The sequence below is a fragment of the Saimiri boliviensis genome, chromosome 7 (assembly GCF_048565385.1).
Source record: "Saimiri boliviensis isolate mSaiBol1 chromosome 7, mSaiBol1.pri, whole genome shotgun sequence".
Taxonomy (NCBI): Eukaryota; Metazoa; Chordata; class Mammalia; order Primates; family Cebidae; genus Saimiri; species Saimiri boliviensis.
Genome location: NC_133455.1, coordinates 96,793,320 through 96,818,995, shown reverse-complemented (window position 1 = coordinate 96,818,995; position 25,676 = coordinate 96,793,320). Strand labels below are relative to the sequence as shown.

The 25,676-nt window shown below is 36.3% G+C and overlaps 1 protein-coding gene and 1 pseudogene across 1 annotated transcript in view; one reads left to right on the top strand and one right to left on the bottom strand.

The window, feature by feature from the left end:
- The window catches only part of MUC19 (mucin 19, oligomeric), a 160,852-nt gene extending 135,570 nt beyond the window's left edge, over positions 1-25,282 (bottom strand). Inside the window, exons 1-17 of the mRNA XM_074403475.1 lie at positions 25,001-25,282; positions 22,781-23,375; positions 20,610-20,759; positions 16,404-16,553; positions 13,596-13,781; positions 13,296-13,460; positions 13,027-13,209; positions 12,024-12,206; positions 11,819-11,935; positions 10,067-10,117; positions 9,003-9,062; positions 7,797-8,025; positions 6,896-7,013; positions 6,323-6,383; positions 6,030-6,127; positions 1,616-1,826; positions 207-329 (exon numbers count right to left, since the gene is read on the bottom strand). Of these exons, the coding sequence (XP_074259576.1) occupies positions 207-329; positions 1,616-1,826; positions 6,030-6,127; positions 6,323-6,383; positions 6,896-7,013; positions 7,797-8,025; positions 9,003-9,062; positions 10,067-10,117; positions 11,819-11,935; positions 12,024-12,206; positions 13,027-13,209; positions 13,296-13,460; positions 13,596-13,781; positions 16,404-16,553; positions 20,610-20,759; positions 22,781-23,375; positions 25,001-25,282 (2,962 nt within the window). The remainder of the gene's footprint in view (positions 1-206; positions 330-1,615; positions 1,827-6,029; positions 6,128-6,322; positions 6,384-6,895; positions 7,014-7,796; positions 8,026-9,002; positions 9,063-10,066; positions 10,118-11,818; positions 11,936-12,023; positions 12,207-13,026; positions 13,210-13,295; positions 13,461-13,595; positions 13,782-16,403; positions 16,554-20,609; positions 20,760-22,780; positions 23,376-25,000) is intronic.
- On the top strand, positions 4,382-4,943 carry LOC120364941 (putative ribosome biogenesis protein RLP24 pseudogene; annotated as a pseudogene).
- Positions 25,283-25,676: the final 394 nt, after the last annotated feature.

Genomic DNA, 25,676 nt, shown 5'->3' with positions numbered 1-25,676 from the left:
GAATACAGGAGCCCTCAGGTACTATAGAGATAGCGTGAAAATTTTCTCTAACCCTCCTCTGCAGTTTGCTATGAGGATGGATTAGAAATAGTTAAATTGTTGATATGTTGTGCTACAAATAAGACATCACTCTGACATGACTTGAGTCCCACTTTGGTTTTCGCTTTTGTTCTGTTTTAGTGTAAATACTCTCATAGGTGTACTACCTTCTGGGCAGGTGCAGCCGCTCACACATTCACTGTCTTGAAAAGGAGCCACATTAGAACAAGTTGCAGGATTGGAGAGTCCACATTCTTTGTAGATATGCTGTTCTGGACATCTTTGTGTTTCTGGAGAAATAGAGAAATATGTATACACAGATATTAGAAGAAACAAAGTATAATGAATGCACACTCTTCTAAGAAGGAACTTTTCTTTTTTTTTTTTTTTTGAGATAGATTCTCACTCCATCACCAGGTGTCAGGCTGGAGTGCAGTGGCGTGACCTTGGCTCACTGCAACCTCCGCCTCCTGGGTTCAAGCAATTCTCCTGCCTCAGCCTCCTGAGTAGCTGGGACTACAGGCATGCGCCACCACGCCCAGCTAATTTTTTTGTATTTTTAGTAGAGACGGGGTTTCACCATGTTGGCCAGGATGGTCTCAATCTCTTGAACTCGTGATCTGCCCACCTTGGCCTCCCAAAGTGCTGGGATTACAGGCATGACCCACCATGCCTGGCCAGGAGGAGCTTTTCAAATGGAATTCTTTGAGTCTGATTTACAAGGTAGAAGTCAGTCTTTAAAGATACTCAATACAACTAAATTATGCCAAATTTTGTGCATTATTTTATGATACAATATTTAATTTGAAGGAAATACATGTTGTCTACAATTTCATTTATATTCTACTTGTATTGTGAGGATTGACCTAAGCATATGTGGAAAGTATGTTTGTATGAAACTCATTTAGGTTTTATTAATCTTTTTGAAAGAAAATGATGGTACTAGTCAGTATATATTTGATCAATTGTCCAGTTATTTTTTACAGTATTTACTCTTGGTCTTCCATGACTTTTATTGATTATAATGAGTACAATGCTTTAAATTAAGATCTTAACACAAAGAACCGCAACTTGAAGTGAGTCATGTCACCTAAATGAACCTTTCCTCATAAGTACATGTGACAAACAAGACACTCTTGGCTGGGAGTGGTGGCTCACACCTGTAATCCCAGCACTTCAGGAGGCCGAGATGGGCAGGTCATGAGGTCAAGAGATTGAGACCATACTGGCCAATATGATGAAACCTTGTCTCTACTAAAAAAAAAATACAAAAATTAGTTGGGCGTGTGGCATGCACCTGTAGTACCAGCTATTCAGGAGGCTGAGGCTGGAGAATTGCTTGAACCCAGGAGGCAGAAGTTGCAGTGAGCCAAGATCATGCCACTGCACTCCAGCCTGGCACCTGGCAACAGAACCAAGACTGTCACAAAAAAACAAAAAACAAAAAAATCTTCACCCTCTCTAAGATTTCCTTCCAGGACTTAGAATCATTGGAGATTTCTTTGCAATACAGCTTAACTTTAAAGTACTGTAGAAACTTACAGAGATGTAGCCTACAATGGAGGTAAAAACCTACCACAAGCCACATCAGAATCGCTTCTCCAGGATTCAAAGGTGCCAGGACCATCTGAGGCACAGAGGCGGGACAGTTCTGAATACGTGTCACATGTAGATGTTTTGTCTCTAGTTTGACAGTATTCATCAATGCAGATCATTTTGTAGTCATTGGATAAAGCAGCAACCTTTCCACATTTCTCAAAGTAGGTTCCAATAATTTTGTTACAGTACTACAAAATAAAGCATATTTTATTAAAATAGGCAATAAAAATAAGAAAAATAGACAATAAAAGTGAATTTTTAAAGGATAATTACAGAAGGCTTTTTTTTTTGCTTCTTTTTTTGCATCATATCCTGTAGTTTTGACAAAGAGTTCTTGTATGTTGTTTGAAATAGAGCTTTTTGAAGTATTACATTTGGTAAAATGACTCCTAAATGAATACTGTTGGATTCTTGGCATTTTGGATTGTTGTATAATGGCATTGGTTGAAATGGAGGCATTTGAAATATTATATCTGGTAAAGTGACTCCTAAAAGAATACTTCTGGATACTTGGCATTTTGGATTGCTATGTAATGACTTCAAAAATTATTGTACTTGAACTTATCCAAACTGTCTTTAAAGGTGACACGAATTTTAGAACTAGAGAAAATGGAAGGGTTGAGAAGAAGAGAGACTGATTAATGCCTAAGATTGGGATCGTACCTGATGGAATACCATAATAGGCAGAAAGGATATTGTCATTTTAACTGTTAACCTGCTTATATTTTATGATCAAATAGATGACCATAAAATAAATTGACTCTGTCCTTTCTTAGAGCCATGTGTATTTGCTCTGGAAACAACATATTTGTTCTGTTTCAGTAAAGGAAGTAGAGACATATATTATTGAATGAAAAAAAAGTTCAAATTTAAACATAGTTCAACCACCATACAGCTGTTTTCTATTTTAATGATTTGTTTTTAGAGAAACAAAATCTACTGTTGAACAAATGTATAATTTGTATCAAGTAGGCTGGAGGCAGGTTGATAACATTCTCCAAGTGAGGTATTAAATTAAGTGAAATAAAAATCTTCAAATATTATTTTTTCATCTATTATTTTTGTACATTTTCTCACTAGATTAGATTTCTCTAGAGCAAGAAATATGATTGATTTTTTTATGCTGTAGACTTAACACAATATCTTGTACATAAGTTGGTCCTTAGTAAATATGCATTGTTTTGAATATAAATTTATGTAATCATTTAACTAATGCTTTTGAGCAACAAGGAATGTTTTCAACATTATTATGCGACTACTACAACACAATCTTTATCATGAGACTCCTAATTTTATAGGGAGCACATGAGAAAAACTTGGGCAAATTTTATAGATGGTATCTCGTTATCAGTACCAATGAGAGCCATAAGATAACAAAAGAAAGAGAAACCAATTCCAACCACAAAGATCAAGGAAGATTTCACAATGAAGATGATAGATGATCTTGTATAATGCCATGGTGTAATTTGCTTTGCTTGAAGATGACAGGATGGCTATGATTGCAACACCATCTTTCAGTAAAAAAAAAAAAATCTTTTATCAATACTATTCACACATCTCTTGATCTTGAGAATTCTATTCTAATTGAAATAGGGATGAGTGAACATTCATTAAGTCACCAAATGGATGCAATCTATGAAAATCAACATAATAGAATTACATAACAGCAGAAAATTCACAGAGTAAAAGATAACTACTTGTAAATGTTGTTGTCAAAAATATTACTCATAACTTTCTCAAAAAGAAAGCCAAAGATATGAGGAATAACCATTCAGACTGGACATCTGGGGCAAAAGTAAGGGAGTGGGACATAGTACATGGATTTCAAACTGTAAGAAAGGAATCAAGTCGGTATCCATTAAGAGATGATAGTGGAAAGGTGAAGCATGTCAGTTTACATACAGACAAACTAAAACACTGTGCAAAGGAAATTGTAATCATTACATTAATATATGGTAAATATCATAATGTTTGGGGGGGGAGTTATTTTGGCATGTACCACTAAACTAAAGCTGAAAAATATAGGAATATTGGAGAGGAAGTAGTTGCAGAATTCTAAGAAGAAAATATGAGTGCTCAGAAGAATATGGAACCGAAGGCTTAAATTGGAACCAAGGGCTACAAAGCCAGCGTAATAAAAACAGCAGAATAATGGCATAAATACAGACACATAGACCAGTGAACAGAATAGAGCCCAGAAATAAATCCAAACATACACTGTCAATTATTTTTGACAAAGGCACCAAGAAGATGCAATGGGAGAAAGGATGTGTTCTTTACTAAATGGTGCTGGAAAAACTGGTTTTCCATATGCAAAAGAATAAAATTAAAGTCATATATCATACTATACATGAAAATCAATTCAAAATTAATCGAAGACCTAAATTTAAGACCAGAAAATATAAAATGTCAAAAGGAATATAGAGGAAAAGGTCTTGGATATTGGCCTTGGCAGTGATGTTTTGGATATCACACCAAAAGCTCAGGCCACAAAAGCAAAAATAAACAAGTGGGACTCCATCAAACAGTACTTCTACATAGCAATGAAATGATTAACAAAATTAAAGGGTAGCCTGAAAATTGGGGGAAAATCGCAAACCATGTATCTTAATCTGATTGGGGGATAATATCCAAAATTTATAAAGATCATATAAAACTCAAAAGTGGAAAAAGAAAAAAACCAATTAAGGTCACTTCCTCCGAAGCTTGGCGTTTCCTCAGTGGGGACCCACGCGGGTTCAACATGCGTATCGACAAGTGTTATTTCTGTTCCGGGCCCATCTACCCTGGCCACGGCATGATGTTCATATGCAATGATTGCAAGGTGTTCAGATTTTGTAAATCTAAATGTCATAAAAACTTTAAAAAGAAGCGCAATCCTCGCAAACTTAGGTGGACCAAAGCATTCCGGAAAGCAGCTGGTAAAGAGCTTACAGTGGATAACTCATCTGAATTTGAAAAGCATAGAAATGAACCTATCAAATACCAGCGAGAGCTATGGAATAAAACTATTGATGCAATGAATAGAGTTGAAGAGATCAAACAGAAACGCCAAGCTAAATTTATAATGAACAGACTGAAGAAAAATAAAGAGCTACAGAAAGTTCAGGATATCAAAGAAGTCAAGCAAAATATCCATCTTATTCGAGCCCCTTTAGCAGGCAAAGGGAAGCATTTGGAAGAGAAAATGGTAAGCAGTTGCAAGAGGATGTGGATATGGAAGATGCTTCTTAAAAATCTCTGTAACCATTTCTTTTATGTGCATTTGAAAATGTCCTTTGGACACTTGGAACTGCTAAATTATTAGTTTATTTTTTACATAAGGTCACTTAAGTGAAAAGTGATTAAAATGTATCTTTTCTACATTGCCATCTATAAAACATCAGACATTACTGATGTTACATTGCATCTCAGTGTTAAATCTTCACTGACAGATGTACTTATGTAAATCAAGAAAATTCTGCTTATAACTATAGAAGTGAATTGTGGATGTAAAATGCTTATTTCATTTGGATAATGGCACAGGGCAGCCTTTGTATAATAAGTAATGGCAAAAATTCATAGTTAGTGATGTATAAAATAATATAATTCTTTGCAGTAAAATATTCCCTTTATTAATGTTATAGAAAGGGGGATATGACAAGGAAATAACAATTTGTATGACAGTGTCAAATACTATTTTGATTTTAGTATTTCCTGTTTTGGTTTATTTGCATCTCAGAAGAGCAGAATGATATTGTTTGATGAAGCCTAATTATGCTGGACTGTTTTGACCTGGTTTAACCTTCTGATAAGTAGTTTTGGATGTTGGGAATGAGAACTGAATAATCTTTGCCTGGAGTGACGCTATACTCTAGAATTTGCACTTTGGAGAATACTCAGTACCAGCTTGTGATTCCTGGTAGAACAAACTTTATTTTTCTAGCCTACCAATGATCTAGAAGCAGAGGAATCTCAATGCCTTTTAAAAGTTACATGGTTTTCTTTAAAAAGCTCCTGTTTTTGGAAAGTAGAATTTATGGGTAAAACATCTGTTCATTATTTGCACATAAAATAAAATCATCTAAAAAGTTAAAAAAAAAAAAGAAAAGAAAAAAAAATTTAAAAATAGGCAAAACACTTAAACACACATTTTTCAAAAGAAGACACACAAATGTCCAACAGGAATATGAAAGGTGCTCAGGATCATTAATCATCAGGGAAATGGAGATCAAAACCACCAAGAGCTATCACCTCACACCTGTGAGAATGGCTACTATCAAAAAGTTAAAAGATGCCAGACAAACACATGCCAGACAAACATGTATACGTGTTGTGTACCATAGATGTAAACAATGAAAGGGAACTACTGCTGCTAGAATTTGCCACACAAGGAAATATAAGTTTCTTGCCTGTATTCCATCTTCACAAACTTCATAGCTTTTACCAACAGCATTGGGACAATCACCAGGAATTTTACTATTGGCAATATGCTCATTAATATCTTGCCCTTAAAAAGAAATATTTATTTAAGTTATTCTTTTTATGTGTGCATTATTTTCAAGCTACATATAGACTTGGCAATGTAAATTTTTTTATTTTAACAAGTTCTCATTCTTTATAAAAGGCAAATGATTATTTTTATTTTTGTTTTTAATTTTATTTTGGAAAGCAAGTTCTTAAACATGATACATTGGAATCTTACCTGGAGTGCTGTTGAAGTTACCACAAAGACCACAAGTTGGATACTGCTTGTGAAGAGTTAGCTTTAAAAAAAATTATGTGTATATGTTCATGAAATATTAAACATATCTTAAAATGAACTCAAACCATGGCTGTGCTTCCTCAAATTCAATTATACATAGGCTAGTTACTTAGGGGTTTTAAAGGTCTTTTTCTTAAGGACCTGGCTCTGTAATTTGAAATAGGTCCTGACTCTACCATTTACTACGTGTCTTCAAAAAGATTATTTGGTGCAAAAGTAATTGCAGTATTTGCCATTTAAAAGTAATGGTCAAAACCACAATTACTTTTGCACCAACCTACTAAGTTTTCTTACTCTGTATTTTCTGAGCTTCAACATCTATAAAATGTGAATAGTAATAGAAATTACTTTAAGATATGTTTGAATATTAAAGGAGATAATTCTTAGTATAATGATGAATACATAGAGATTTCTCAATAAACCATAGCTCTTACTTCCCTTATAATGTATCATTTTTATAACTTAACAAAAGGACAAAAAGGAAAGTATTACAAGAAAATCAGACAGACTTACTGAGAGTTTGTTATTTTTGTCCCACATTAAAGTCAGGATTCCTCTACGGCTATTCAGAACATTATATTCTCCAAATTTTTTAATGTGAATCAACTTATTGTTATATGGTATCTGTACACTGAAAAGTATAAAATACAAGCATATGTAAAAAGGTAAGAATCATACTATTATATGTTTTCTGGTAATTCACGTCAACAATTGAGTATCTTTAGTTATAATTCTTGCTGGTAAATATTAAAGTTTTCTTATCAATTCAAAAAAGGAGAAACAAGATGTCTTTTTTGAATATCTGATGAACTTCTGAAAAACAACTAATAGATCCTTGGCGCTTTAGAAAAATTGACAAGATGACACTGGTTCAGTGTCAAAAAAAAAAAATGACCAAATAACTTGAAATGTTCACAAGTAGAATATCATGCCTCATTTTCTTATCCTGGAAAGTATTCCAATATGCCATCCCTTCCAAATCTGAATTGTTCCCTCTAAAAATCAAGGACTACAAGTTTTACTCTCTTCAATTTCTAATTTATAAAATCTCAAATTTATATCAGTGTTAAACTTGCAAATGACAACTGAAATATCCTGAAATATTCAACAAAAATATTCAGTTTTGTTGAATACACATTTTTCTCGTAATCTAGATACTTAGTATAGCCAAACAACAAATTTGTTTTTCCATCTTGTTATAGGAATAAATATAATGTCTTAAAATCCCAAATATGTCAAAGTCTTACACATTTTTCAAACTTTTGGCCAATAATCAATTATAAACATCATTATGAGCATCAAAATAGTAAGTAAGTACCATCTCCCTTTTTATCTTTTCTTTTCCTTTATCTTTTTTTGCTCAGGTTACTTCAAATAATTTTATCTCATTTACCCAAAACGTTACGGTATTTACCTTTCTCCATGAACTAAAATAGTGTCACCAAAAATAGAGATGTCGTTATTGTCAATGAGAACTGTTATTTTTTCAATCTCACTATCATTGTTTCGTTTGATCTCAATATTGAAATCTCCTCCAGATTCAACACAGTGACGACAGAAAGTGTACGGGCATGAAGATTCAAAGGAAAAGATGCGGCCATTGAAAGATTTATATGCTCCTTTGCTCCAGGTAGACGCTTCACCTACAAAATATTCAGAGAAACATGTACTTAATTATTTAGAACAATTAGCATATCTTCTAGATCTGTTTTAAAGTGTTTTTGTCCTAAGAGAAATAAAATCATGTAAAATCACTGAAAGGTTCAACTCTCATAGTCACATAAATCAGTGCTTGCCTGCTTTCACCACTGCAAAGATTCACTAAAACTAGTACATGAGTAATTCTTTAGAGTACCATAAGTTGGCCATTCTGGCTAAAACAAAGGAAGACTAAAAATATGTTGTCTCCCATAGGAAAACAAAACTTGTCTCTAATACGGGAAGGAATACATGGAGGGAAGTGGTGGTTTGTATGCTTCCTTGCTTTGCTTTTTTTAGAGATGGTTTTTCTAAGTCTGAATGAGGTCCCATTTATAGTGAATGAAGGTAAAGAATTATATCATTTATCTCTCTACATATAAATGTGTGTGTGTGTGTGTGTGTGTGTGTGTGTGTGTGTGTGTGCACGTGTATACATGATTTTTGGAGCAAAAAAATGGTACAAATGTGATGTCACTCAAACATAAAGTGATTAAACAGACAGATGATGGGGACATTTTTCAAACTAGTTTCAGACTGGGCACAGTGGCTCATGCCCGTCATTTCAGCATTTTGGAAAGCTGAGTTGGGAGGATCATTTGAGGCCAGGAGTTCAAGACCTGAATAGGCAACATAGCAAGACTCCACTTCTACCAAGAAAAAGAAATATCCAGTCATGGTGGTGCCCTCCCGCAGTCTCAGCTACTCAGGAGGCTAAGGCAGGGGGATTGCTTGAGACCAGGAGTCAGAGGTTACAGTGAGCTATGATTTCACCACTGCACTCCAGCCTGGATGACAAAGTTAGACCTTGTTAATAAATAAATAAAACTAGTTTCAGATCTTGTGAATTTGATTCTGTGACCTCATTAGGTACTGGCTTGTGCATAATTATATGGATGAATATCACAACCATTTTACTTACCAATAATTGCACTTGTTTCTGAGTATTTCGGAGTTGCTTCTGGAATATGGGATCCTTTTTCTATTCAATACAATGCATAGATTATTTCAATGTTAAGACATATATTCATTCTAAATATATAAGATATTGAAACTTCTACATGGGAACTTAAAAGTTGGTATTGAAGGCCATCAATGAATTTTTTATTCTGTATATTATATAACATATATAAGATATAACTTTGTGAGAACTGGGACTTGCCAAAGTCACATACATGATTATCTCTGCAGTTCATGTTTTTTCAGTATGTTCATGAATCATTAAGAGCTTATGCATTTGGAATCCTGTACAATTACTAATTTGTGATGCCCCCCTTACAGAAATATTTTTTCACTTTAGAAATAAAATATTGCATGCTCATTTTTATCAGAAGCCAAGGCACAAATAAGACCAAGGTACATTTTATTCAGTCTATTATCCAATACTAATAATTTTGTTATCTGTATATGAGGAAAATGTATTTCTCCCACTCACAGGGAAAAATCTGTATACTTTAAAACTACATTTATTATAATTGTTTATGTCTAATGACCCTTTATGTAACCAAGTAAATTTACATTCAATCTTAGGGTAAGGCCTAAAAGTAAGCAACAACAACAATAACAAAAGTGGTTATTTTGATAGAATTATAAAATCTTTTCAAAATGCTCTTTATCTATCTTCTTCTCTTTACTACAAGTTGCCTTTACTCAGACTGAGTGGAAACAGTTTGAACTCCTAATCTATTTATGAAGGAATTTAAAAAATAGTATGTCTAAAGTAGTAAAAGAGTTGTAACATGTTTTATTCAAATTCCCTTAAAATGTGATTTAATCTCTCTTATTCATGAAATTATTTCAAATACTTAGTTCATCATCTAAACTTTAGTATCCAAAGAGAAGTAGCACTTAAGAGCTCAATATGAGAAACAATAATATCAAGTCCTAGTAAATCAATAATCAGCAGAACATCACAACATTTTAAGCACATGTTTGTGTGTATGTATGTGTATTTTTTTAAACACCCAAAAGCATAAATCAAATTACCTGGAGTACTGAGTGGTTCAGACGTACTGTATTCAGATGAACCGGTGACGCCTATTTTAATACAAAAGGATTAGGCTATTTTATGTGTATGATTTTACTTGGTAAAGTAATTTTTAAAGAAAATCTAATGGGTAGACCATAGATCCTAGTCCAGCAATGCTAATGCTAGCAGACTAAGACTATGTAAAGCTGTAGAAGAAAAAAAAAAAAATCAACTCAAAAACCTGCTGGGGTGAGAAAATTAAATGCCTTGCCTCTAAATTAACTGACAGCAAATCAATTTTTGTTTTCTAGGTCATTTGTCTTAAAACTTCTCAAAGGTAAAAGAACAAGATTCAGTAGACAGGGCTCTAGGTCTCCTATCCCACTGTCAACCAAACTGTTTCTCATTCTGAATTGTTTTAGTTTTAGGAAACCTAGGAACTATTTCAAGAGGTCAACTGAACAAAACATTCTGCACTCAGAAACTAGTAATGTGAAAACCACTAATCTAAATGAACTGACACCTTCATTAATGTAAATACATTCAGACTTCTCATTGCAAAGCCACTAGATTGACTGCCATTATATACACTACCAAAAGTAACACTACTTAGTAAAGTCTATCTCACGTGGAAAAATCAAAGCAGTTAAAATCTGACATCCAAATAGCAAATATATATATATATATATTCCTCAAATCAGCAACTACTCCACACTGGAAACATTAGACATAATTATTCTGAATACATTTCTCAGGAAGAAAACCTAATTTGAATACCTGAGCTGATGGCAGCCTGTCTAGAGTTCAGAAATTAGGTGTCTTTAAATCATTTGTACCGATTGTGATTAAACAAAATCAGTGCCAATAAATAATGAATGACTTCAAATTTCTCAGTTACATGGAAGAGTTGACTTCAAATTGATGTCCAAAGATTAAGAACAACCAAAAGTAAAATTATTATTTCTGTATGACCAGTCCTTTCTTGGAACAAATTAATTGACAGTCAATCCTGTGTCTGGTCAATCATTACTACATTACCCTATATCTCTTGCTAATTATATTTAACGTGTTTAGAAAACAGATATTAATCCTAAAGTTGAATTCTAAAGATGACTCCTGAATACTTTCCAGAACTTCCATTTGACTGGAAGTGAGCCACTGCTCCCAGTTCTATCGTCGTCTATTCTAGTGGTTCCCAAGATTTTCCAGCCCTGATAACAGCATCAAATCAGTTTCTGCATCAATAATACATATTATTTTAACAATGTGTACTGCAAATTCCAAGACCATGCAATCGATTGTTTTCATTAAGTGGAGATATTAAATTTTATGAGGATTTTAAAAAATGGATGCAAGCCTTACTCTTCTCTGCAATGGGCTTGCAAAGAAAACTAAATTCACCAAGTCCAGATTCAGGATACAAAGTTTGCGCCCAACAGTTCAGCTGCTGGTTTAACTATCTCTTCAACTGACTCCAAATCAATTTGCATAAAGGCAACAAAAAGAATTCCACATTGATATATTCACAGCCATGAAACCAGTTCCACATCTTATGCCAACAAATGTTCATCATTCGCCTGACCAGACCTAAACACATTTCAAGATTAGAGAATGCAGACTTGCTTTTTAAATTACTATTAATAATGATTCCAATTTTTACTGTTATTTTAAGATGTATCTTAGAATTCTGATTTTCTGATCATCAGAAATCTCAATGCCTATGCCAGAGGAATGAGACCCAGTAACATTATTTCCATTATCACAGGTACCTGTACCACTAAGGCCAGTTTCACCAAATTCATTTCGTCCAGAAGCACCAACACCAAGTCCATCTGCACCCTTACTTTCTCCACCACTTCCAGAACCAGAAGACCAAGTGTTTCCTCCTAATGGAAAATCAAAATGTAAATAAAAGAAATAAAGAAGAAAGAAATTAATTGGAATTTCTTGGAAATAGAGTCCAGGTTAGGATACCTGAGTCACTGACATGAGATCTAGGACTCAAGTTTCCAGCCTTAGCAGGTTCACTGCTTCTCTTTCTATTCCCACCAGTTCTACTGACTTTAAATCCATGTTGATCAGATGACCCCAATATGACTCCTGAATCTTCAGAGATACCACCAGAATATTCAAACCCATTTCTGGCACTTGAACCACCTGTTGAATACAAAATATGGTCACTAGAATTACTTTCAATGCATACCATGATTCCGAATTGTTCCATGCACAGAAAGTAACTATCAGCACCTCGAACTATAGCCTCTAGAACTACCTACTCCATTTCCATCAAAATTTTTACTACTATTGCCATTGTCACCAGATTGATTTAAACCAGAGTCTCTAAAGTTAAATTCATCTCCAACCTTTATTTCTCCAAGTCCAAATTCAAATAACCAGGACTTTCCCATTGGCGACGAAATAAAATGTTAATAAAATAATGAATGACAGGTTGAAATCGTTTTAGATTTCACCAGAGCGGAGTCCAGGACTAAAGCACCTGAGCCACTGACAGCAGATCCACCGCTGCTCTGCTCATTCCAACCAAATCCATTTCTTTCAAATTTTGATTTTGACCAAATTTCTCTGAATCAAAGCCTAAATTTTCTGATGTATCAAAAAAAAAAAATCCCTTTTTTATCGCACTGGTACCAATTACATGATAGAAAATGATTATCAAAGAATGCATTTCAATAAGTTTATTATTCAAATTTTTATGCAAAGACATTAAATAACAATACCTAAGCCAGTGGAACTAGATGCTCGAGTAACTTTTATTCCATTTTCACTAAGGGCATTATCACCAAATTTCCTTGAACCAGAATACCTAAAATCAAATCCAGCTCTAACTTTTTTTTCCTCCAAGTCCAAATTCAAGAGACTCAAGCATTCCCACTAACAGAAAAATCAAAATATTTTAAAATAAATTAATATTTGGAATTCAGTTGTATATCTCAGGAACAGAAACTGGCTAAAATACCTGAGCTACTGGCATCAGATCCAAAACCTTTGGATCTAGCCTCAGCAGATACACTGCCACTCATTCCATTCCCTCCAGTTTCCTTGATTCCAAATCCCTCTTGGCCAGAATCCCATAAATTGGATATCAAATTTCGAGAACCACCACCAACAAATTGATTCTCACTTCTTAAACTGGCATCACCTGTAGAATATAAAATAAATGTCATGATGTATTAAAAACATTTTATGATTCAAATGTTTTTATGCAAAAAAGTCAGATATTAATACCTAGATCAATGGAAATAGGTCCTCCAGAACTACTCATTTGATCTCCTTCAACTGTTTTGCTAATAATGCCACTGTCACCAAATGAACTTGAATCAGAAACTTCAAAACTAAATGCAGCATCACCTTTCCCTGCTCCAACTTTCAAACCAGAAGAACCAGTTCCAACTAATGGAAAAATCAAAACATTACTAAAGTTAACATTACTTAATTAATCTCTTAGCTGTTAAATATTAAGTATTTTAACTAATTAATTAATTGAAACAATCTAAAATGTTAAGGAATGAGTCTTAGTTGGAATACCTGAGCTACCTGCATCAGATCCAAAGACTATGGTTTCACCCCCAGCAAGTCCACTGCCTCTAGTTTCACTCCCATCAGCTCTACCGACTTCCAATCCCTTTTGATCAGAGGTCCCCAAACCAAATCCCACATTCAGAGAGGCACCACTGCTACTAAAGCCAGCACCAAGTCTTGTGTTTGTGCTATCTGCTGAAAAAAATAAAAGAAAGAAAGAAAAAATCATTGTCACCAAGGGAATATTTTAACACATTTTATGATTCTTTATTTTGATGCAAAAACCTGAATTGTAATATATAGGTCACTGGAACTTGATTTCTAGTGTTCTCTATTTCATTTCCACCAAAGCTTTTGTTGCAGACCACTGACACCAACTTCACCAAGCCAGAATTACCAAGCCAAATTCCAATTCACTCTTCTTTTCACTACCAACTCCAAAATCAAAAGGCAAAATGTTCCTGCCTAATGAAAAATTAAAGTGTTATCAGGAGTAATAAAGAATAATAATTATTCCTATTTGCATTAATAGTCTCTGAATCAGAATTCCTGACTCACTGACATGAGTACCAAGGTCCGTGGATTTAACACCAGCGAACTCCTTGTTCTTCCTGTTTCTACCAGTGTCCACGTCTTTCACGGTAAATTGCTCTAAGTCAAAAATACCTAGAGTTACTATATTTTCTTCACACTCACTTCCTTCACTGGCTCTAGTTTCTGAATATAAGATGTTATTTTTCCACACTTTTGTAAATTTATTTTCTCCAACCTTGTTTTTCAAGAAAACTAGGTCAAATATTAGTAATGGGATTTTAAAAGTAAACATTGTAGATGTCATTCAAACACAGGAGCCCAAAATTTACCTGTTCCAGGTGACAAAACTTGGGAACAAGAGAAGTTAAATGGTTTTCCCAAAGGTTAGTGTGAACGACTGGGGATAGTAACTGGGTCTCTTCTTCCCAGCTCTAAGCTCCTTCAATAAAAGCCTCAAACCTACTTGCCTCTTCACTAGAGTGTTTAATTGCTGATTCTGTTGAAATTAATACAGATCCTTTATGAACCAGTTTACAAATTTTTCTCATGAATTCCTTTAACATTAAATCTGTATTTCTCAAAAACACCACCATTCCTGCTTTGCAAATTAAATCAATTGATTACTTTGACAAAAGCATAAACTAATAAACAACATAGAATACCTGTTTCCCTGGCAGCAGAATCAGAGTCAGCTAATCCATTTACTGCATGTACATCTAATCCATTTTGATCAGGGACCCCTACCAATTTAATTTTGATTTGAAGCAGTACCACCAAACAGTACCACCTGCTGAACTGGTTTCATCTACCATACAAAAATACAACCATTACCACAGAAAAGTTGTATTCATTCATACCATACAAGAAATTAATCTCCTATAGACCGCTCGAAGCAGAGTCACATTTAAGTTTCTGATATATTCCTTGATCTCCCTTATTCCATATCTTTCTAAATATAATTCCACATAGTAGAATCAGGTGTAAGGATGGCAACCAATTTACCATGAGATTTGAAAGAATTCCATAAGAAGGCAAAGCTTTGAGGCCATTGATGGTAAACTTCTATTGTGTTCTATAGAAAGTGAGAAAACGACTAACACCTAATGTAAACAAGAGTAAAAGGATCTGCCTTAACTCCTTAGCTCTACTGAGTTTGTCAGTCCCAAGACAGGTGAGTGGGAAGTCCAAAATGTTTTGTCCTTCATAAAGATATTATATCCAAAGCTGTTTCTGCCTTTTCACCTCCTAGACAAAACTATTACATTTTAATGTAAAATATAGAACTTATTTTCCTCACTGGGACTGCTTCCTTCCCATTTTGTAGCATTACAGACTATAGGGATTTCAGTGACCAGGCAAGCACAGTAAAAGTTTGAGTGGAACAGTAGGAAAAAATGTATTGAGGCCAGGTGTGGTGGCTCACGCCTGTAATCCAGCACTTTGGGAGGCCGAGGCGGGCAGATCATGAGATCAAGAGGTGGAGAACATCCTGGCCAACATGGTGAAATCCTGTCTCTATTAAAAATACAAAAACTAGCCGGGTGTGGTGGTGTACACCTGTAGTCCCAGCTACTCGGGAGGCTGAGGCAGAAGAATCACTTGAACCCAGGATATGGAGGTTGCAGTGAGCAGAGATCCCACCACTGAACTTCAGCCAGGTGACAGAGCAAGACTCCATCTCATCCATCTCAAAAAAAAAAAAAAATATATATATATATATATATATATATATATATATATATATATATATATCTAGCAAGGCCACACCTCACCTAAAGAGATTCAAATTTTTTCCCCCAAAAAACAAAATTGCAGGCCACAATCTGTTTAGGAACTCTTTCTTATCATCATATCACTCAGCAAACTGGATATGTAATTTTAATAGGGAATTCTGATACAGAAAATCAATTGGTTAGATATAGAAAAAAGAGCAAAGAGAACCTATATTACATTTGGGCCCAGGAAGCATTTTTAATTATTAACTTATACAGTAAAAATGTCAGAAAAATAATTCATCATTAGCATAATAGTACCAAATATGAATAGTGCACAGGAAAACAATTATCAGGAAAAAAATTAATCTAATGGACACATATTTGCCAAAAGATTCTGTCTCTAAAGACAGAATTTAGCACTCTCATTGGCCCTGGAGTCAGGGCCTTTAGAGTACCTATTACTATTAAAGACATGTGCTGCAAACAAGCCAAAGATTATCAGATTATCCTAAATGAAAACGAAATGCACTTCCTTGCTAGGTTGGTATTTTTCCTGTAACAGTACCTGCTGGAGTGTCTTCCGACCTTAAACTTTCAGCATCCCGAGGTTCTCTGGACTTGTCTTCAGCCTCTCCAGAAGCACCAAATTCAAAGCTAAAGTGTGGCTTTTTTCTGTCTGAGTCACCAGAGGATGAACTACCATAAAAAAAGCCACCTACAGTGAAGAAAGAAAACGTTTATTTGAAAATAACATTGCTAGCACAGACTAAAAAAAGACTAAAAAGGTAAGAGTACTTGGAGGGTTAGGTAATTAAACAATAATATAGCTATGTTAGTCTAATTATGATACTACAAATAGCCACATTTTGTTTTGTGTAAGTCTCATTATCCTGACAACATTTGGAACAACATCCACCCCTGGTTGACTTGATCACCTTATCTGTAGTTTTTGGTCATGGTTCTGAAACTTCAAGAAAAAGAAGAGAATCGAGCTATGAAGATTCAGTAATTGATGTGTACTAGAGACTCTTCTCCTGAACAGAGCCGAAGCTCCCCAGTATGCTTTCTTCCCCATTTTTCAGCCCCAAGTTCCGGCATTGCACTTCCCCACAATCAAACTTTTCTGCCATGTTAAATCCACATGGTCCTTGGCTACAGTTCCTTATAGCTGATAAAATTAAGATAACATGCCTGATTGTCTTTTACATATTTCTGCAGGGAAAAAAGCATGTAAGCATTGACTCATGAATTAATTGTAGCATTCACCTCCTTAAGTTTCATCTCAATGAGGCACGCTCTGACAATTTAAAATTGCAATCCCACTCCACTGATACACTTCCAATTGCCATTCTATTACTCTATTTTATCCCAGACTTTATCACCTTGTAATATTCAAGGTAAAATATATCACCTTGTGATACACCTTTTGTCGCTGTCTATATTGTTTATCAAGTATTGACTGTATCCTTCTACATTTTAAGCTCCATAAACTCAAGGTTTCTTTGCCTATTCTGTTGAGCGAGGGATTTCAGGTATCCAGACCTGACTCAATGATAGAGGGCATTCAGTATTTATTTAATAAATGCAGTCACCAGCAAAAACCACTTCTTAAGGTAATAAATATTTTGCTACACAAAGTGTATATGCTTTCTATTATGCCATTTGCATATTTTTTGAAATCTCTACATAAAATGTAAATACTTCATATTTAATAACATCTTAGTGACTGCGATATTCCTGTAGAGTTGTTGAAGACATACATTTTGTTCATCAAATAAAAAAATGAAGTGAATTATTTGTAGGTAATACTTGAAGACTATGTAAGCACAAATACAAATAAAGTGATTTAATTCTCCCTATTGAAATAAGGAAAGAGACTTCTCCCTCCACAAATACTTTTTCTTTGATCATTCCTTGCAGAAAACTTACGAGTACTTTCTCTAGTTCTGTGAAATGTGTATAGATCTTTCTAAAGACTAAATAAGCACCCCAAAAATGTTTCTTCAAGGGGCTGGGGGCCAACACTTTGAAATGTAGTCATGAAGGATGATGGTTCTTTATCTCCTAAACTCTTAGGACGTAGGGACCTAACTTCAGCTGGTTCTCGGCTACAAATTACAAAGCTATCTCCAGTAATAATATACAAGAAACTTATTTTTTCTTTTATAAGCAATCAGCAAACACAGGTGGCTAACCCAACTACCATTTAATGTAGGATGAACTCTGTGGCTAATGGTGCTGTCGAGTCCACTCAATAACTAGTTATTGCTTATCTTCACATCTTATACGTAATGGGGTTTAACTGCTTGTTTTATAAAAGAGAAAGATTTCTGTGTGCCTGCAGTCTTTGTAGCAAGATGCCTGTCAGGACAGGTTTTCAGAAGTGGCAGGAGATTGTTTTTAAATACATTTCCCAGCAACCACTCTGGGAATTCTTTGCCATTTTCCATGTTTCTAGCAAGTATACTCTTCTAAAGCAAATATTAAAAATACTAAAAATAAAATGTCTCTGATTATGAGAAGAGTCAAAATAATAATCTGTTATGTAGTATTAGGGAAAAGGCTTCAACTTTTAAGAGATTTTGAAATTATAAAATTTGCATGTAGGTGTTTGTTTTAGGACTAAAACAATGTTTAAATTGCATATAGCCAATATATATTATTGCTTTATTACCTAACCCTCCAACCACGATTACTACTACTACTACTCTTCCTACATACAGTATTTCCCCTCTTTTCCTCCTCTTCTCCTCTATCTACGCTTTGTCACTATATACTCTTCCTCTTTTTCTCTTTTACCATCTTTCTCATTGTCTTTTTCAATGTCATGTAGTTTCAGAGCTGCACCTTAATATATAAATATCTTAGTGTGATGACAAAGCAGAAGGAAGCAAAGCTGTACTCAGTCACAGCAAAAGTATAAACTCTTCAATCAAACCCATCTGAGTTCCTCCATTTGCAATCACTAGCCTTGGATAGTAGCTCTCTTGCACTCAGGCAACAGGGATTCTTGTTCTAATCTGCCCACATGTTCCTCTGGCCTTCCTGGGGGTCACAGCGCTCCTCAGAGAGCACAGAATACAGGCCAAGAGTGAAGGGATTATGCCTCCCTGCCCAGAGCCTGTGCGATCTCCGTCTTCCTTTCTGGACCATATTCTAGGGCTCAGGGCTGCAGTCCCTAGTCTAGTACATGGCCATGCATGGTCATGTTTCCTAAGACCTTCTTCTCTAGGTGAGACGACATTGCAAATACGATCCCCTCAGCCTGAGGGAATTGATAAGGCATGGACAGTGTGCAGAAGGAGATGGACTGAGATAGAAAAGCTGCAATGTCCCTCCCAGTATGGGAATAAGCAGAGACAGAAGCAGCATGACTGTGGGGACCTTAGCTAGGGCACTGTCAACACTCGTCTTGCATTCAATTCCGATAAACCTGAAAATTCTGTGTTGCATTCTGCCTTCAAGGTTGTCATAAGTGTACTTTTGTCAAAGTAGAGAGAGCAACGCATTTTCCATAGTATTGTGTTCCTTTATTGGTAACTTTTAGTTATGCATACACCTGCATTTATATTCTTGACCCTCACTGTGCCCTTGGCCTGTCCTTAGCTAACCAGATTAACATTTCTAAAACAAAGTTTCTTTAAACAAAGTTTATTTCACTATTAAATGGGCCCTGCGTAATGAATGAGGATAATATATTACCAAACTCAGGAAAAGAGATAAAATTTTATGTCCTACCTAAAGATATTACAACCGCGCCCCTACACCCAAAGCTGTTTCTGCCTTTTTACGTGGAATCAAATACCAAATTTTCATATAAAATTAATTAAAGTTATTTATTTCACTAAACCTCTTTCTTTCTCATGTAGAAGTATAAACCCTAACGGTTGCAGAGACCTGGCAAGTACAGTGAAAGTTTAAATGGGTCAGCAGGGAAAGATCTGTCAAACAAGAGATTAAATGCCTCACCTAAAGACATTTAAATTTTTTCCTTAAAAAAAACCCTGCAGTCTATGCACTGTTTAGAAGCTCGGCTTTATGCTACCATTTAGTAAACTGAGTGTGTAATTTAAACAGAGAATCTGGCCGGGTGCTGTGGCTCATGCCTGTAATCCCGGGACTTTGGGAGACCTTGGTGGGCAGATCACGAGGTTAGGAGTTCGAGACCAGCCTGACCAACATGGTGAAAACCTGTCTCTACTAAAAATACAAAAATTAAATGGGTGTGGTGGCACACACCTGTAAACCCAGCTACTCAGGAGGCTGAGGAAGGAGAATCTCCTGAACCCGGGAGGCAGAGGTTGTAGAACTGAGATTGAGCTACTGCACTTCAGCCTAAGCAACACAGTGATACTCCATCTCAAAAAAAAAAAAAAAAAAAAAGAGAGAGAGAATCCTAGTGTAGAAAATGAATGGTGGCTAGATTACAGAAATATGAATGGAGAAATCCTACACTATATTTGGGTCCAGGAAGCATTTTAAATTATTAATTTATGCACTGAAATATGTCATAATAATAAAGACTCTAATTACAAAGATAGCACTAAAAATAAAGATTATCAGGACAATAATTAATTTAATGTAAATTTATTTGCCACAATTCTCTAAAGACAGAATTTATCACTCTCGTCAGCTCTGAAATTAGTGTCTTTAGGGTCCCCACTATTTCTATGCAGGCTTTGTCTTTAAGAAAACATAGATTTTCAGATTATCCAAAATGAAAACAAACAGCACTTGCTTGTTAAGTACATGTGTTTTTCTGGAACAGTACCTGCTGGGGTGTCTTCTGACTGTGAACTTCCAGCATCCCGACGGTCTCTGGACTTGTCTTCAGCTTTACCTTGAGCACCAATTTCTAAGCTAAAGTGTGGCTTTTTCCTGTCTGAGTCACCAGAGGATGAACTACCATAAGAAAAGCCACCTACGGCAAATGACACAAGATTTTATTCGAAAACAGCATTATTAGCACAGAATATAAAGTCATCTGATTATGACACCCTGAAAAGCCACATTTCATTTTGTATAAATCCCATTATCCTAGCAGCACTTGAAACAACATATGCCACTGGTGGACTTAATCATCTAATCCACACATTTTGGAAGTTCTTAATCTGATCTATGCAAGTCTCACTCTGGCCTTCCTTGGGTCATGACACTCCTCAGAGAGCATACTACAGGCTGACGGTGAAAAAGCAATACTTACCTAGAGCCTGTGCCATCCCTTACCCCACTGCTGGACCATATTCTAAGTCCCCAAGGCTACAGCCAAACCCGTGATCTGGGCCTACATGGGCATCTTTTCAAGACCTTCTTCACCAGGTGAGACCACATTACCATGATTGAAACCCTGGGTCTGAAGGATGGACAGGGGATGGCCAGCATGTGGAAGAAGATGGACTGAGATAGTAAAACTGGGGCATCCCTCCCAGTATGGGGCTAAGCTGGAGACAGAAGGAGCAGGGCTGTAGGGACCTTGCCTAGGGCATGGCCAAACTTATTCTCGCATTGAATTCCAAGAAACATGAAAAGTCTACTTTGGAACATGCCTTCCAGGTTGTCACAAATGTACTGTTGTCAAGGTACAAACAAAAAGATATTTTATGTACTATTTTCTTCTTTTATTTATAACTTTTAATTATGTATATATCTACATTTATATTCTTGGCCCTGACTATGCCCTTGGCCTGCCCTTGGTTAAATAAATTAACACTTCTAAAACAAAGTTTCCTTAAAGAAAATATATTTTACTATTAAATGAGGACTACAGAGTGAATGTGGATAAAATAATATCAACCTCATTGAAAGATACAACATTTTATATCCTGCCTAAAGATATTATAACCACACCCCTGTACCCAAAGCTGTTACTGCTTTTCAATACATGAACTCAAGTATTAAATTTGCATATAAGAATTGAAATGATTTATTTCACTGGACTTCCTTCTTTCGCTTTTTTGTAGAGGTACAAACCATACAGTTTTCAGAGATCAAGAAAATACAGAAAAAGTTTGAATTGGCGGGAGAGAAGAAATATTTTAAACAAGTGATATGGTTTGACTGTGTCACCACCCAAATCTCATGGTGAAATGCAGTTCCCATAGTTCCCACGCGTGGTGGGAGGGACCTGGTGGGAGGTGATTGAATTATGGGTGCGGATTCCCTCATGCCTTTCTTGTGATAATAAGTTCTCAAGATCTGGTGGTTTCATAAGGGGTTTCTCCCTTTATTCTGGGGCTCTCATTCTTCTCTCTCCCACTGTCATGTGAAGAAGAATGTGTTTGTCTCCTCTTCTGCTATAACTTTCCTGAGGCCTCCTCAGCCATGCAGAACTGTGAGTCAATTAAGCCTCTTTTTTTTTTTAATAAATTACCCAGTTTCGGGTATTTCTTCACAGCAGCATGAGAACAGGCATATACAACAAGAGATGAAATACCACACCTAAAGACATTTAAATTTTTTCATCCCCCCAAAAATTGTAGGCCACGAACTTTTTAGAAACTGTGCTTTATAATACTGTTTAGTTTTATAGTATTGTTTATTGTAATGTAAAGAGAGAATCCTAATGTAGAAAATGAATGGTGGCAGATGACAGAAATGTGAATGAAGAGATTCTACACTATATTTGGGTTCAGGACACACTTTAAATTACTGATTTATACACCGAAATATATTATAATAACAATAAATATACTACATATAAAGATAACATAAAAATAAATATTACCAGGACAATAATTAATGTAAACCGCTTTGCCACAATTCTCTAAAGAAAAAATTTAGCACTCTCATTGGCACTAGCATGAGTGCCTAAACGGTCTTCACATTTCTATTAAGGCTATGTCTTCAATAAAACAAACGGTATCATCTTATTTAAAACAAATACAAATACAAAAACAAAAACACTTGCTAGGTTAAGTGTATTTTCTGTAACAATAACAGTACCTGCCAGGGTGTCTTCTGACTTTGAACTTGCAGTATCTCGACGTTGTCTGGACTTGTCTTCAGCCTCTCCTGAAGAACCAAATTCTAAGCTAAAGAGTGGCTTTTTTCTGTCTGAGGCACCAGAGGACGAACTCCCATAAGAGAAGCCACGTACACAGCAAATAACGAAAGATTGTATTTGAAAACAGCACTGCCAGCAGAAACTGTAAAGGCCATCTTGTAACCAGGTTTTTCTCCCATGCTGGAGATTGTTGTGGGATTTTGGCCTCCAGCCTCTTAAGGAATAAGCGGTGGGGCCACTGCAGGTGGGCCATATGCTCGTAAAGTGAATATCGGACCCAAAAAAGTGTTGCAGAAAGGTGATTTTATTGAGGTAGAGAAAATAGAAGGAAAGGAGAAGAGAAGAAAGGCTTCCAAGAAGACTGTGGAAGGGATCCCAGAGGAAGCTCCCACCGTGTGGAAGAGGATTCAAGAAAGCTGGAAAATCCGGCACAGGTGACGAAGCACGAACTTTTATCCTGGGAGAAACGCCCACCCTCTCTAAGACCCTGGGCCAATGAAAGGAGTTCCTTAGAACTTCCGCTGGAGTGATTGACTTTTAGTTTCTTCTCCTGCCCGTGAAATTCAAATATAAACCACTGAATCTCCAGGATAGAGAGAGATGGGAGTTGGGGCATGGAGCTGGGAGATTCTTGCCCTTAAAGCTATGCCCCTTCATGGACCCAGAAAGAGACCACCTTCCCTCATTCCCCTTTCTGAACAGGAAAATTTAACTTCAGTTGGAATTTGGGCGTTGATCTTCTTTAATTACTTCCTGCTGAAATGGGGCATAGAAGGGGCCCTGCAGTTGAGGTTTCTTCCAGAGGGGAGCCTTTTAGGGGTGCAGGTTGATTTACAGGCTTACGATAAAGCTTACGAGCTAAGGACATTCAGGGTTCTAGCAGCAGGATTAACTGTGACCTTATGGTTTTATAAGAAATGAATAAGACCAGGTGGTTAAAGATGAGAGGCTTAGAGTTATAAATGAGCCAAGGAGAGAGCAGAGCTAGGTTTTTAAAGGTTTCTAGCCCTGTTTTTGATTGATCTCTGAGTTTTATATTTAAAATAACACTAAACTGGTTTACAAAATAGCAGCATTTTTCCTAGAAACAGGTTTTTCTTCTTTCTGTTGTTAGCAAATTTAGGGCTCTTCTATTTTTAAAGCTACAGCAGCTAAAGGGTTAAGCTGGTTTGCAGAGAGAGGTGCCCTTTGTAGAGAGAATTAGCAACCTGTCTTTGTTACTAATTAACTTTTGAGATAGCTTATAGTAACTGAATAGAGGTAGTAACTTTTTTAATACTAGCACCAAGTTTTTAGGGCAGGAGAGAAATACCGAGAAGCCTGTGCTAGCGCCTAGGAGAAGTTTGGCTTTTAGGACCTTTATGGCTAGCTTTACCTGGGGCTTTGTGAGGGTGATGGCTTATGCTGGCACCTGTTTTAGGCATCCTCAGTTTTGCCATTGGGTGATTTGGTTAGACACCTTAGTCCCAGGGGACCTTGGCCCAGGGACTGTGTGCTTTTTAGTGATTTCTTTGGCACAGTGGGCATGGATGAGGTGGTGGTTTCTTCCTCTGGGGACAGTTTTTTATAACATGTCCCTTTAGACCACACTGGTAACAAGCTTTGCCAGACTGGTGGCTAAACTGAGCCTTTCCCTTATCTGAGCCCCTGGGGTTTGCTTGCCTGAAGTCTATAACTAAGGCAGCAGCCTTTCTCTGATTTTTCCTCTTTTTTTTTTTAAGCCTGTTCCTTTTGGTTTTTATTATAAAACACTGAGGTGACCTGGTTTAGCAGTGATTCTAGACTCTGTTCTGGTCTTAAAGCTAGCTTCTGACGCTTTCTCTTGATATTTGCTGCTGATTAATAAACTTGTTTTTTAGTATTAACTGACCCTTAATGGAGTGTGAGGACAGAGGAGCGTACTTTTTGAAAGCTTTTTGCAATCGCTCAAGGAAAGCTGTTGGGTTTTTTTCCTTTCCTTGAGTTATGGTGGATAACATTGCATAGTTTATTGGCTTTTTCCTAGTTTGCTTTAATCCCCTAAGTATACAAGTGAGGAAATGCTTACAGCTCTAGTCCCCTCGTTTTGAATCTGGATTCCAGCAAGGGTCCTGGAATGGGACTGCCTGTGTACCTGTGGGATATTTGTTCTTATCCTCTGGTGTTATTAGGTTATGTACCTGACTAAGGTACCAAGTGTCCCTAAACTTTTGAGCGACTGCTGGAGCAGCCTTTTTTTCATTACTGGCTAGGGTTTGATTAAGCAAGAGCATGACATTCCTCCAGTTTAACTTGAAGGACTGACTTAGGCCCTGAAGAACGTTTATGTACTTGTTGGGGTTATTTGAAAACTTTCCTAAGTCTGCTTTAATTTGTTTTAAGTTAGAAAGTGAGAAGGGGGTATTCACCTTTCTTGGGCCAAATTCTCCTCTCACTGCCTTTAGAGGGCAGAGTTTGGGCATCCGGGTAGCCTGAGATGCCCCGGCTGCCTTGGCCCTCCCTGGCTCCTGTTGGGGTATGGGAGCTGAGGAGCCCTGGTTGGCATTGGTAGAGGTAGTTGCCACAGGGAGATCCACAGGTAGAGGTAGTCCTGAGGAGGGCTGAACAGTGGAAGGGGCACGAGCCTGACAGAGCTGAGGCTAATTCCTTAGGGAAAAGAATAGTTGCACATAGGGGACCTTACACTACTTACTTTTACTTTTACAATGCAGGTTTAATTGTAGAATGGTGTTATAATTTATACTTCCCTTGGGAGGCCAGGTTTTTCCACTCAGCAGGGGGCATTTTGGCTACTCTGTTCAGCAGAGAATGATGAGCCGCTTTATTTAAAGACTTGTGTGTTAAACTGGTCTCAAT